This window comes from Budorcas taxicolor, chromosome 10 (genome assembly GCF_023091745.1).
Source record: "Budorcas taxicolor isolate Tak-1 chromosome 10, Takin1.1, whole genome shotgun sequence".
Taxonomy (NCBI): domain Eukaryota; kingdom Metazoa; phylum Chordata; class Mammalia; order Artiodactyla; family Bovidae; genus Budorcas; species Budorcas taxicolor.
The window spans coordinates 59,796,367-59,811,702 of record NC_068919.1 but is presented as its reverse complement, the minus strand read 5'-3'; the positions used below and the strand labels follow the sequence as shown (position 1 = coordinate 59,811,702).

Sequence of the window (15,336 nt, the reverse complement as noted above, 5' to 3'; positions counted from 1 at the left end):
TTGCAATCCTTTGAATTTGCTCACAATTTTTTCAACCACTAGTAAAAATACAAGTCTCACATCTATTAAACTGGAGAATGAAGAAAGGGAGGAATACCAAATGCAACTTCAATAATCTTTTCACTTATCAGGAACATACCTTCCCCCAGTCTGAGTTGACGGTTTCTATAAGTAAGGAGAGTATATCTTGAAATGCTTTCTGTATGCAGGCCTTTAGTTTTTCAAAATATTGCACAGACATCCATTTCGAAGAACAAGTCGACAAGAGTTCCAAAAAGGGCTTACTCTCTGAATCACTGGCTTGGTCCTTCAGGGTGTCCTTTAAGAGAAACTCCAAGACAGTTAGGATGTCTTCCTCATGCTGATGGATTTCCAGTTGGATCCGCCTGGCTTCCTGCATAGTCCATTCTCTGCGGCTCTGGTCTAGACACATCTGTAACTCTGTCTCCTTCTGAAGAAGTAGTTCAGTTTTTTGCTTCATAAAGTCTTCCTTAGCTGCAGCAAGCACTTCATTAATTTTATTTCGATGGTCATCTAAAAATTGCCTGTAATCTTGCTCATTTTGTTCTTGAATTCTGTGGATTTCTTCTTGCTTTTCTTTGTTCCATTCAGTCTGGGCCTTTGCCAGCTCAGCCCTGACAACCACGGGGAGTTCCTCATTCTTTAACTCAAGCTCTCTCTGCAGAGAATGAATCTTCTCTTCCATTTCCTTTCCAGGTGTGACATTTTTCTTCATATTTGCAACCTCGCTTTTCCACTTCTCTTTAGCTTCAGAAACAGCAAACAATATCTAAAGGGTAAAACAATATATAATGAAAACTTTTTATGATTCTTTTCATCAATAAAAAGAATTGAAGTTACTGTTTGGGTTAATCTTTGAACTTGTCAAACTAGAGATTTAAAATCAAAATTAAAGAGAAAAAGTAAATTTAGATAAGACATTAGCTCGTCCTAAATATAATTACACTCAATGTGAGGATCTTTGCCCTCATTTTAAATCATCTAATATTTTTGTCTTATGTAAGAAAAAATAAATAAAATTTAAAGATAAAAATTAAACAAAATTTAAAAATAAAACAACCATTTCTATATGGATAACGAGAAATTTAAAGTGACCAAGAGATATACAATTACATAATTATCTGAAACTAATTTTAGAAAAAAAATTTGTATTTTAATACAGATGCTATCTCAAATCTAAGCCACCCAAAAATAAATCATCTTTTATGTGAAGCAAAAAGCAGCCTCATAAGGAAATCTTACTATTTTTAGGAATGTAACACTTACCTGAACAATAACTTGCTGGCAAACATAATGTAATTTAATGCAACTCTACTGCTTAAATCAGTTCATAAAATATCAAACACAAAAGTCATTTTTTTCATTAATATAATTTTTCTTTGTAACAGAATAACAGGATGAGTAGATCATAGGCATCAATAGAACACAAGCAAAAATTAACAGGGGATCAAAAATCCTGAGCTCTAGCTCAAATCTTGACTTGGACTACAGAGGCAGCCTCATGTAATACAGGTTCTGGAGATAAACTGCTGAAATTAACAACTTCCCATTCCTAAACTTCTTTGATTCTCAATTTCTTCATCTATAATCTGGAGACAATTACAATTGATTTTTTAATTTAAATTATTTAAATAAACAAAAAACTATTTAAGATTTTTTAAGATTAAATGAGAAAAATTAGTAATCCATTTAAAGCACTTAGTCCAGAGCACAGCAAACAATAAGACTCAGAAAATATGAATTTACTGTTACTCTTGGCTGCACAGGCTGAGAAAATTTCTTCATCTGTTTTACACTGTCTTCTATATAACAAGAAGATTAGATGATAACCTCAAGTTCCTTTCACTTCTAATATTCCCTGGACTAAATCAGAGAAGACACAAGGATACAAATGCAAAAGAATAATTGGTCTGGCCTAGATGGTGGTGACCACTATGAATCAACACCATATATACACTGTGGCTATGGAGATGGGGGATCGGCTTCCTTAATTCTCAGCTATTACATAATTATAGCAAATGCCTTCAACTATGTAGATTCCTAGACACGTTATATATCTTTACTCAATTAAATGTGTTCCTAAATAGTTGGATATAAGTCAAAAATTTTGAATCATACTTTAAGTTTACTAAAGGAACCCACTATCTAAGATGAGCTTTACAAAGGAATTCATAGCAAAATTCTTTTACCACCAGTAAAATAATTCAGTAGCAATGTGAAACATGTTTCCTTTCCCAAGAAGGAAAACAGGGCATGTCACAGCGGATGCCTGGAAATGATCAACAGGTAACTAGGGTGGAGGGGTCAGGTCTCAGGGAAATTGGGTGATTCGCCCAACCTCACCAAAACTATACAACCTCTCATATAAAGTTTTACAGGAGAATTTGGCAGCATTAATTGATTTAGTGCTTCCTGACATTGCTGCTGGGAGGGATTGGGGGCAGGAGGAGAAGGGGACGACAGAGGATGAGATGGCTGGATGGCAGCATCACTGACTCAATGGCCGTGAGTCTGAGTGAACTCCAGGAGTTGGTGATGGACAGGGAGGCCTGGCGTGCTGCGATTCATGGGGTCGCAAAGAGTCGGACACGACTGAGCGACTGAACTGAACTGAACTGAACTGACATTGCTGCACGTTAGAATCACCTGAGGAGCTGTTAAAAATCCTGACTGATGCCCAGGCCACACCCTGTACCAATTAAAACATAAAGCCTTAGGGTGGGAGCCAGGTAGCAGCATTTTTAAAAGATTCTCAAGCTTTTCCAATGTGCAGCAAAGTTGAGGAACCACTGAACCAACGTGACTACTTTTGGATTCTGGAAACTGGCTTTAAATTTCCACAGATTTTGATGGATTCCTCTAATCTTACAAGAACTTTTCGGCCAGTACTGAAAAACTGGCTCTTGCCTACCTCATTGGCTTGGAGGAAGGATTTACAACATGTTAACTCACTCCAGACCCATCAAATCAGCATCTCCAGGAGCAAAGCCCAGGAATCTGCTCTAACAACTCCTCCATGTGATTCTCATGCCTGTTGAAAGTTTGAGAAGCAACACACGGTCCTCTTGCTTCTGTATTTGTACATTCACATATATTCATTCAGGACTCTGTGTTCTTATGGAAAGATCAACTTATTATTCTTAACTTCTGAACTCTAAGAGACATAAGTACATCATCATAGAGTTTCCTCTTTCTCTCTACCTCTTGAATTTCCTTTTGAAATACCAACTCATTGGAAAAGACCCTGTTGCTGGGAAAGATTGAGGGCAGGAGGAGAAGGGGGTGACAGAGGATGAGATGGTTGGATGGCATCATCAACACAATGGACATGAGTCTGAGTCGACTCTGGGAGATAGTGAATGACAGGGAAGCCTGGCGTGCTGCAGTCCATGGGGCTGTAAAGAGTAGGACATAACTTAGCAACTGAACAACAACTAAAATAATACAGAGAATATTATAATGAACATCCATGTACCACCATACAACTTGAGAAAAATATTAAAACAGATATTTTTTTACTTATGCTGAATTATTCCTTAAGTAATTTGTGGAATATAAGACTATGAATACAACATATGAGTCATTTACAACGTCTTTTACACACATTATTTTCCAAAATTGTTGTGACAACAGGAGAGTGATATATGTTTGAAACTGCTATCTATTATATTTTACGTATTACAATTCAGAGAGGATATAAACATATGGCATAAAATAGCACCTTAAGTTTGCTATTTGTGGACTTCTCATGAAGACTGCATGTTCATATATTTGGGGTACTTATCCATAGATTGTTTCTCATAAATTTGTATTGTTTTTCTTATCACATATAATGGTTCTGATTCACTTACTTCCCTTATTTTTATTATCCCCTCTTTTAATTTTATTACATAAATAAAAATGTTTTAAGTGGTGTACATATTTTATCCTATTTATCTGTCTTTGCTACTGTGCCTGTTGCTTTACTACCGAATTATGATGCAAATCTGAAATATTCAATTTCTTTTAATTTTCCTACACTTTCATTTTAAAATGCTTAATTTCTGAATCAACCTAGAGTTTATTGTGATGTTTGGGTGGAAAAACAATTTTTCCAAAGTGCTATCTGGCTATCATAAGACTACTTCATATAGAATAATTCCTCATTCCATGTTTTGAAACAATTACGTTCATATTCGTTGTTGGACCTATCTTCAAAGTCTGTATAGTACTGAATGAAAAAGAATTCTATTTTTGTGACTCAACACTGTCTGAATTGTTGCTTTCCAACATATTCTATTAAGTGTTAGGGTTGGACTACTAATTCTTTTCCAGAATATTTTAAATTTCTTAGCCCTTTCAGTTTTCCAAATAAATGTTCAAATTATTGTGTCAAATTTCAAAACTAAGTTCAGTTTATTGGTATTCTGACTAGAATTGGTTTATACTAATAAAGTTGGGAGAATACAAATGGTTGTAATACCTGATGCATCTAGTCAACCAACATGACATCTCTGGAAAGAAATGCTGATTATTTACCAAGGAAAGTATAAGACTACTGACACAGTACATAAAACAACAGTTATACGTGTGAAAGGATATCATATAGCTAACTGCTCTCCGATTCTCCTAAAAATACGGCAAAGTAGAAAAATATTTTGTTCCATGGGTAAGGTTCCAGACTGCGAGAGTTTCATTGACTATGAAAAACATTCTCTTCCCCTCAGCTACATGATACTGATGAGAACAGATCCCACTAGTTGGGTCCTGAGCTAATGCTTAACAGGCACTATCACATGTAATCCTTCCACAATGCTATGAGCAGGCAGGGGTTCCTGGAAAGGAGATGAGGTCCTCCTGAAGGTTCTTCCCAGGAGAGCTCTTACCCGTTTGGCCACTGACTGCTCTTGTAGCTCCTCCCACTTCTTCTGTTCTGCTCTTACAAGTGCTTTATATTCGGCGAGCTCTGGCAGTTCCTCCAGCCACCGATGACGAGCATTCTGCACAGCTGTTTCTACCTTCAGGAGAGCAATTGCGAGAGACGGGGAGGTAAAGGAAGGTATACAATTTCAGAAAGATCCCATTTGCAGGAAACCTCTATGATTTCCTATGCATTTCACACTGTTTTGCACTGGAGTAAACTGATTTCAAGTCCCCCCCAACCCTTATCCCCAGCAGTGAATTTAATCCTTCTGTTCTAAATGTTCCATACTGACCCATGCAAATACCAAACCAGGAAGCAGAAAACTATACATGTTTAATGGCCACTACAATTAATAGAAAGAGCTTCCCTGGTGGCTCAGTCAGTAAAGAATCTACCTGCAATGCAGGATATCTGGGTTCAATCCCTGAGTAGGGAAGATCCCTTGAGGAGGAAACGGCAACCCACTCCAGTATTCTTGCTTGGGAAACGCTATGGACAGAGAAGCCTGGTGGGCTACAGTCCATAGAGTTGCAAAGAGTCAGACACAACTTGGTGACTAAACCACCACTACCACCATTAATAGAAAATTATACAAATTGCCACTTCCAACAAACTCCTATTTATCTCAGGGTGAAAAAGAAGAAATGCAGGAAGCTTGCTTGGTGTCGGCCTCTGTCCAGTCAGTATACCCACCACCATCTCAGTCCTTGTGCCTGACATATCAACATGTGCACACAGGCAAATGTACCAATACAGTTTAGAACCTTATACTCGGCAATTTTCCTTGCTGTCAAGGATGAATCTGTGACTATAAAGTAAGGGGGATACTTCAAGTCAAGCAAAAATATAAGGCTTGAATTATGAGGGTGATCTGGTTGTAAACCCATTACAGGTTACCACAGATCATTTATTAAATAATCTTTCCTATTTCCTTGTTCAAAATATCAAGATATACATATGACCATACATATACACAAAAGCAGAGTTGATGTAAGGGGCTGAATTTGTCACTAAGATGTTAAATACATTTATAGGTAAATTCTAGGGAGTTAAAAACATGCAGAAAAGATAAAGCTCCTACAGAAATTTATATTCCTTCATAAGTTATTGCAAATATTTCCTTTCTATAACATCCTGCTTTTTTTCTTCACAAGATCTATAATTACATAAATACCAAACCAGCACCCTTAAATATGTCTCTTTGCCAATAAAACACTTTATTAACTCTGTTCAAAACTTAAACAGCTGAGAAAATTATTTTTTAACTGACTGAAAATGTCCTCAATACAATTATATATACTTGCCTATGCTTCCATACTTTCAGGATCCCTTGCGAAATCATGTATAACAATTTAACAGATAGGCAGAACTTTAAGTATTTATCAAAAGCCAAGTATGTATTTTTTTTTTAATTTTACTTCAGGTATTATCTTAAGAGTTTATATTAAGTAACAGATCTAAAATTTTAAAATATATAATAAATAATATTATATTAAGGTCCGAGGATCTCTGAGGGCTAGAAACCTTGTCAGGTGGTTTGTGAGGTCGAAATTATCAAAATATTTGGACCTCCTTTGTCTTTTTCACTCCCATTCTTTCACGTGTGAATAGTACAGTTCTCCAGAGGCTACCTGCTATATAATGTGCCACTTCTCTGACAGCCAAAGGCAAACGTGCATGAGGACTCTTATTTTTTAAAGTTTTCTTGCATTTTTTTTCCAATACAGTAAAAATATATATATATACAACCAACATAGGAAAAGCTGTTCAAGTCTTCAGTTTTTAAAATTGTAAAGACATCCTGAGAACAAAAAATTTAAGCATCACTGTAATAGATAATATTGACAAAATAATAACTCAGCTTTATTCCATTAACACAGAGCTATGCTTTTCTCTGTCTGACCTTTCTTGGAAGCAAGTAACAGGCCCCAGTTAAAAGAAGCTACCTTTTTGAGTGCTTCCAAGGGGAGGTGATGACACCACTTTTTGGCCACAGGATTTATAGACAAAGTCGCATTTAAAGAGCAGGCTTCCAGAATCAAGTCTCAACACAAATATTGTTAAATATCTTATTCACTTTAAGCTTACTTATCTATAACTACTTTAGCGAAATATTTTCCATAAAGTTAGATATGAAAGATACATAAGTAAATTGTGCTTCATTCAGATGCCAAACCATCATCATTACCCTTAGTCATCTTAATATTTAGACCAACCTCAGAGGAGCAAACATTTTGTACACTGAAAGAATATATAGAAAAACTGAGAGTCAATAGTTTTGTGACAGAAATACAGTGAAAATTTTAGAACATAAGATTGTTACTCTACCCTAGGGTACACAAAATATTTAAGTATAAAGTTATGAACAAGTTCAATGGTAGCACTTTACAGGTTTTCATTAGGCAGTTCCAATAATTTTGCTATAGTAAACCTGCCTATTACCTGTTTGGCAATATTTTCACAATATTTGAGTTCCAGTTCAAACTCAAGTTTCTTCAAGTTTCCCTTGATGGCTGTTTCCTTCTCTTGCTCTAAATTTTGCTGGATCTTTCGCTTCTTTTCTTCTATCATGATTGCCATCTCTTTCTTGGAAATAACATCAATGGTGGTTTCTTGGTCAGTTTGGCTGCAACAATCTGAGGTCTTCTTTTTCATTGCCTTTATAGTTTGATCCAGTTTAGACTGCCACTCCTTTTCAAGCTGTTGAATCAGTTCCTGTTTGATCTGTTTTCAGAAGAAAAATCACATGAAGAGAAAAATATTCAAATAAGCAAAAACTAGAATTAATAGGTAGCCAAAAAAGCAACCACAGATGGTTTGAGAACCATCTAGACATTGCTGCAGTAATCATGTGAGGTTTCGAAATGTAGTCAATGAGAACATATCCTCACAGAAATCCTGAAAGTTACTTTTTGACTTTATCTATGGGACACAAATCACATGGGAGATTTAACCATGTTGTATACGATCAGGTTATCTTGCTCTCAAGATGGAAACTTTCACATTGCCAATACAATGATGGTATGATTTAAAAAAAAATGAAGAAAATCTCTTGCTATTAATACGTGATTTTCCATCAAGATCAGAGTTTCCACAAAGCAGGCATGGGTTAAGTATAATGAATGAACCTAAAATTGAACATTTTAAAAAATAGTTTGACTCAATTGACCACATTAGAATCTTGTTTGTTATAATAAACTGCACTGAGTCAGCTGTGCATTCAAGAGGAGGGCATTATTGGAAGAATGTCTTAATGATATGACTTTCAGCAGTGTAGTAGGATGGACGCAAACATAATTAGTAGTGGGCAAATTTGTGAAATAGCAAAATTTGCTTTTCCTTAAAGTTTCCCACCTCCTGGGTATCCAGGGTTTTCAGATTACTTCCCTGGCTACCACAGCTGCTGGCTGTACTGTTTCTCTTAAAAGGGCTATCTTTGATTTATCCTTTTTTGATTTATCCTTTCCTAACATTCTCACAAAAGCATTATAGCTGTCTCATTCCTCCACCTAGTAAATAACTGGTTAAAAAATCCAACTAAAAAACAATTTGCAGTAATTTAAAAATAAGACATTTGTTTTGTGACATCTATATTTTTATAGATACATGGCTAGATACACTCCAGAATGTATTTTTATATTAAAAATGACTAGTGAAGGAATTTCAGGTGCCAGCACTTGACTGATGAAATTTGAAAGAAGGGATGGGAGATGAGTAAGAAAGTCAAAATACAGGACAATGGTCTAGAATTCCATTTTGAGATAGCCCCAGCCCGAACTAATAGCAATAGCAAGGACAAAAGAACCTAGTTTAAATAAGTTTGAGAACATATTTCACTTGCAACTAAGTTTTTAAGATCATAATTTGGTTCTTCAATTTCTTAGAAACTATGAGCATTTCTTAACTTCATTTGCTACAGAAGTTAATAGAAGTTTTATACTTCTAAGCCTACCCAATCATTACTTCTATCTTCTAATCCACAGTGTACATTAAGTATTTGTTAATTATCTTGGTCTCGAGTTATCAGAATCATTTCACCATATGAAATTTGATTGTCATTTCATTTAAAAAATTTAAAAAGTACCCCTCAAAACACACTTCCTGAATTAGGCTAAAGAGCTAAGGGGTGGGAAATTTTAAAAAATAAAACTTCTATAAACTGCAAATAGCCCAATTAAAAGACATAAAATGAATGATCATATATGTCTGTGTGTGTGTGTGTGTGTGTTAGTTGCTCAGTCGTGTCCAACTCTTTGCGACCCCATGGACTACAGCCCACCAGGCTCCTCTGTTCATGGCATTCTCAAGGCAAGAATACTGAATATGTACTTGGCTATTAAAAATGATGTCAGTTCAGGAAGAGCTCTCTCTCAACAGTTAGTACTATACATTTTTTAAACATAGTGACTAGAAAGAAATTTTAACCCACACCTCTTTCTGTTCCTTATCCCAGTGTTCTTTCGCTAATATCACTTCATTTTCAACCTGCTGTTTAATATTACTTTCATGTTCTTTCAGCCACTTGTCCTTTTCCATCACAAGGGTATCTTGGTACTTTTCTTCAAGTTCCACCTGTAGTTTCCTTACATACTCTTCTCTTTCCTCCAATAGCTGTCTCTTTAAACAAAATTCAAATAAGTATCTCATATGACACTAATATCCTTCAAGTCAAATTTATAAGATAATAGTTATATGCATGTAATAAATAATAGCAACAGAGACAACTGAACTTCCTATATGCTAACTCAATCAGTTGAATAAGTTGTCTTGTAAAAACTTGCCTATATCTCACATATTTGGATAAGAAATTTACAGTTGGATACATTAAAAGAAAAGGTATCTAGTACAATAAATACACCTAATAAATAAATACTCCCAGAAGACCGAATATCCGTTTTTAAATGTGAAACTGACATTTATGTTTACAGTCCAGCCATCACGGGACACGTGAGGCATCAGAACCCAGGAAAACATACATTTCTGGAAAGATCCGTATTCTGAGATAAGCCCAAAGTTATTGCTCTCTTCTTTTTGGGGGGTGACGGGCCAGGGCACAAGGCATGTGGGATCTTTGTTCCTCAAATCAGGGATTAAAACTGTGCTCCCTACAGGGGAAGCGTGGAATCTTAATCACTGAAACTCTAGGAAGTCTCTTACTGCTCTATTCTAAAAGTTATGCATCCTTCAACAAATTCAGGTTAGTACTTTTTCCATTATCAAATTCAAAACTTTACCAAAACTAGCTAAAGCATTATTAAATGAGAACTGTCAAGTGTCAGTTAGAATTTAATAATTTGAACTCTTCCTATAATATGTTCTATTCTAGAAACACAATTGATCTGAAAACTCGAATAAAATTCTACTCAGGGATCAAAATTATCTATGAGCGTTTGTTTGAAAGTGTTTCCAAATGGCTCTTCTGGAAGTCCCACCGAGATGCTATGAGAAGAAACACGGTGAACACCGCAGACTACAATACTGAGGAACTGCGCCTCACATACCTAGAGCTACTTGGCGCCAGATCTTTTGTTCTGATTCTTTGCCATTATTTCTGACTCATGACTATATGGTTGTCTGGCTTTTTTTCGGGTTCACAGCTGACCTTGATTATTTGTCTTAATTGCTATCTGAGTCCTTTCCACCACTGGTACAGGCCAAGAAGATGTTATCTGTTTGCTGAGTGTTGTATGGTTTTGGAGAACCTCCTAGGGACTGAGGGACCCATTTCCTCAGTCACGTCATGGGGACTGCCGCTGCACTAGGACTACAGGACAGTCTCATCCACGTGGTCGGGAAACTGTCCGTTGTCACATCACAGACCATATATCACTGGTATTTTTGTTTTGACTGTAAAAGAAGTCCCCAAATTGTCTTATCTGTGTGCGCTTTTCCTTGAGGAGTTGTTTCTATACGTACCTGCATTTCCTTTTGACGCAAAGAAGAAAATTGCTACTAATTTTCTGTGTGTCTATATGTGTGAATATATGAGTCAGTTCAGTTCAGTTCAGTCGCTCAGTCGCGCCCGACTCTTTGCAACCCCATGAATCGCAGCACACCAGGCTTCCCTGTCCATCACCAACTCCCGGAGTTCACTCAGACTCACATCCATCAAGTCCATGATGCCATCCAGCCATCTTATGCTCTGCCGTCCCCTTCTCCTCCTGCCCCCAATCCCTCCCAGCATCAGAGTCTTTTCCAATGAGTCAACTCTTTGCATGAGGTGGCCCAAGTACTGGAGCTTCAGCTTCAGCCTCATTCCCTCCAAAGAAATCCCAGGGCTGATCTCCTTCAGAATGGACTGGTTGGATCTCCTTGCAGTTCAAGGGACTCTCAAGAGTCTTCTCCAACACCACAGTTCAAAAGCATCAATTCTTCAGCACTCAGCCTTCTTCACAGTCCAACTCTCACATCCATACATGACCACAGGAAAAACCATAACCCTGACTAGACAGACCTTTGTTGGCAAAGTAATGTCTCTGCTTTTCAATGTTATCTAGGTTGGTCATAACTTTTCTTCCAAGGAGTAAGGGTCTTTTAATTTCATGGCTACAGTCACCATCTGCAGTGATTTTGGCTCCCCAAAAAATAAAGTCTGACACTGTTTCCACTGTTTCCCCATCTATTTCCCATGAAGTGATGGGACCAGATGCCATGATCTTCGTTTTCTGAATGTTGAGCTTTAACCCAACTTTTTCCCTCTTCTCTTTCACTTTCATCAAGAGGCTTTTTAGTTCCTCTTCACTTTCTGCCATAAAGGTGGTGTCATCTGCATATCTGAGGTTATTGATATTTCTCCTGGCAATCTTGATTACAACTTGTGTTTCTTCCAGCCCAGCGTTTCTCATGATATACTCTGCATAGAAGTTAAATAAGCAGGGTGACAATATACAGCCTTGACGTACTCCTTTTCCTATCTGGAACCAGTCTGTTGTTCCATGTCCAGTTCTAACTGTTGCTTCCTGACCTGCATATAGGTTTCTCAAGAGGCAGGTCAGGTGGTCTGGTATTCCCATCTCTTTCAGAATTTTCCACAGTTTCTTGTGATCCACACAGTCAAAGGCTTAATAAATAAAGCAGAAACAGATGTTTTTCTGGAACTCTCTTGCTTTTTCCATGATCCAGCAGATGTTGCCAATTTGATCTCTGGTTCCTCTGCCTTTTCTAAAACCAGCTTGAACATCAGGAAGTTCACGGTTCACGTATTGCTGAAGCCTGGCTTGGAGAATTTTGAGCATTACTTTACTAGCGTGTGAGATGAGTGCAATTGTGCAGTAGTTTGAGCATTCTTTGGCATTGCCTTTCTTTGGGATTGGAATGAAAACTGACCTTTTCCAGTCTTGTGGCCACTGCTGAGTTTTCCAAATTTGCTGGCGTATTGAGTGCAGCACTTTCACAGCATCATCTTTCAGGATTTGAAATAGCTCAACTGGAACTCCATCACCTCCACTAGCTTTGTTCGTAGTGATGCTTTCTAAGGCCTGATATAATAAACCAGACAATACAAAGACAACAACAAACGTCTATTATTTCCCATGATTCTGTGCATCACCTGGGTGGTGGTGATGGCCTGAGCCTACTCAGCTGATCTCTGCAGACAACTGGGGCTACAGTGGTCTGAGATGACAACACTCACATGCCTAGTGGTTTGTTCAGTGTCACCAGGATGACACAGAGACTTGGTTACATGTCTCATCATCGAGCAGGTTATTCCAGATCCTTCACATGATGCTTGGACAAAGGGTTCCTAAGAGTATCAAGCTTCCAAGGACCATAAATAAAAGCATAAATGCTTTTTAAATGTCTTTTTACATAATTTTTACTAATATCTCATTAGCCAGTTAGTCATTTGACCAAGGCCAGATTCAAGGGAAGAGAAACAGACTATCTATAACTGAGAACAGCTACGAAGCCACACTGCAAAAAGACCCACGTTCAGGGATAGGAGGAAAGTGTGGCCATTTCTGCAATCCACCACAGTGAGGAAAACCTTGCTTCCAACTCTATGCAAGAAAAGCAAATTTATTGGTCACAGGAATCTGTCATTTGAACATATTACAGAAATATTTAATTTAAAAAGTTTTATCATTCAAGGGAATACTTGGATAGTTTTAAAATGTTGAAACTTGTTTTGCATGTCTCTGACAGTCAAAAAAATCTAACTTCTAAGGACAGATTTAACATGGATTACAACTGTATAAGCAAGCCTTAGCTTCTGCGTAGGAATGGCATTATGCCTGGCAGCATTGATCATCTTTTCCTTGTCTACAGATTCATGTTTATCTGTGTGTTAGTCACTCAGTTCAGTTCAGTTCAGTCGCTCAGTCGTGTCCGACTCTGAGACCCCATGAATCGCAGCACGCCAGGCTTCCCTGTCCATCACCAACTCCCGGAGTTCACTCAGACTCACGTCCATCAAGTCAGTGATGCCATCCAGCCATCTCATCCTCTGTCGTCCCCTTCTCCTCCTGCCCCCAATCCCTCCCAGCATCAGAGTCTTTTCCAATGAGTCAATTCTCCGCATGAGGTGGCCAAAGTACTGGAGTTTCAGCTTTAGCATCATTCCTCCCAAAGAAATCCCAGGGCTGATCTCCTTTAGGATGGACTGGTTGGATCTCCTTGCAGTCCAAGGGACTCTCAAGAGTCTTCTCCAACACCACAGTTCAAAAGCATCAAGTCTTTGGCGCTCAGCCTTCTTCACAGTCCAACTCTCACATCCATACATGACCACCAGAAAAACCAAGTCGTGTGCAAATCTTTGCGACCCCAGGAACTATAGCCCACCAGGTTCCTCTGTCTGTGGAATTCTCCAGGCAAGAATACTGGAGTGAGCTGCCATTTCCTTCTCCAAAGGATCTTCTGAACCCAGGGATCAAACCCAGGTCTCCCACATTGCAGGTAGATTCTTTACTGTCTGAGCCACCAGGGAAGCTCACAGATTCATAGCCTTTATTGATTACTACCCAATTTGAAGGTTCCTGTGTATATGAACAAGCCAGGTTAACATCTGTTAATAGAAGCTTTAAAGGCTGGAATTGAACTTGTACTTAACCTGCAGCCTGATTCAACGAGTGTTGCAGAAAGATGACATATGAAAAAGGGAAATACAACTGGGGACTCAAAGCATTGCCTGTCATAGACATTTTGTATCCAAGCAAAGCTCTTGACCTGAAGACCAACTCAAGGAAAATGACTGATGTCCTGTGGAGAAGGACTACCCTAACAATTCCCTAGCTTGTTCAAGTTAGTAAGTTTCTCCCATTGTGTGAATGTGAAACAATTCCTAGGAAAGTACACTGGTGTGTAAATACATATCTTTTGTCTAGTTCTGGAGGATATGAAAAAATTAAAGTCTCATAAATGTAAAGGAGTTCTATTCTGACTGGCTTATGAAGACTACTAAGCTTTATAAAGGACTTATATAAATCTAAATAAAAAAACTAAAGAATATCCAGAGAAGAAAGGAATTCAACTTTTACTGCTGTTAAGTACACTGGCCCTTTAAGTGAGGGATGGATATAACTAATAGTGCAGAGGAGTCTTTTAGGGTGATGAGACTGTTCTGTTTCAATACACACATGGGTTAAAAATCTATAAAACTGGATATCAAATAAAAAAGAATCAATTTTATTGTATGGCAAATCTAAAACTTTTAAAGAAAAAAAGTAACTTATAGGTTTTTTTGGAAGGCCTAAATAGTTTTAACTTTCCTTCTTGCCCCAGCGCACAAGAATTTATGAGCCAAAATACCAGTTAGTACCAGCTATTAATTGCAACTGATCGATTATGGGGGGGTAAATTTTACAGCCAAATTGATTCTTTTAAAATTACTAGGAAATATACTTGCAAAAGGAAAGACCTCTTTGAGAGAAATGCTCTTACGTTCTTGCCAATTTATATATTTAAAGGAAGGAAGAAAGAAAACAATCACACTAGACCTTCTCCCTATTTTAATTTTTTCAAACATTACTGAGCTAAGTCTTTAATTTCTAGGTAATTTAAGACACTTTCTAGCTTTTATTTCACCAGCACAAACTAAAACATCTCCCCTTAGTTCTTTTTTCACTAGATGACATGTATACATGGCATGTTTTTCTACCATATTAACCTGTTCAAAAATAATCAAAATATTAAATGAACTAGAGTGCCTCACCTGCTCCTTACGTTCTTTTCAAGACTGCTGGTAGCAATCACCAAGCTTTACTGTAACTTATTCAGAAATCTCTGTTAAAAACATTTCCTCAAGCCTTTAAAAATATTTTCTAATTTTGATGCAGGCGGCTTTCAGATTGTGGTCTGCAGCCTGGTCTCAAGGGAAAGGGAGAGGCGGATGGGTGTCTGGATCAGGATCGGGTCAGGACAGGGAAGAAGACAGGAGGGGCGACTGCTTTTAAGTGATTTGACTCCTGGACACT

General features: G+C 37.6%; 1 protein-coding gene across 1 annotated transcript in view; it reads right to left on the bottom strand.

Moving 5' to 3' along the window:
• The window catches only part of CEP152 (centrosomal protein 152), a 102,062-nt gene that overhangs the window by 23,410 nt on the left and 63,316 nt on the right, over positions 1-15,336 (bottom strand). The window contains exons 18-21 of the mRNA XM_052647071.1: positions 9,356-9,541; positions 7,367-7,648; positions 4,887-5,018; positions 140-790 (exon numbers count right to left, since the gene is read on the bottom strand). Coding sequence (XP_052503031.1) covers positions 140-790; positions 4,887-5,018; positions 7,367-7,648; positions 9,356-9,541 — 1,251 coding nt within the window. The remainder of the gene's footprint in view (positions 1-139; positions 791-4,886; positions 5,019-7,366; positions 7,649-9,355; positions 9,542-15,336) is intronic.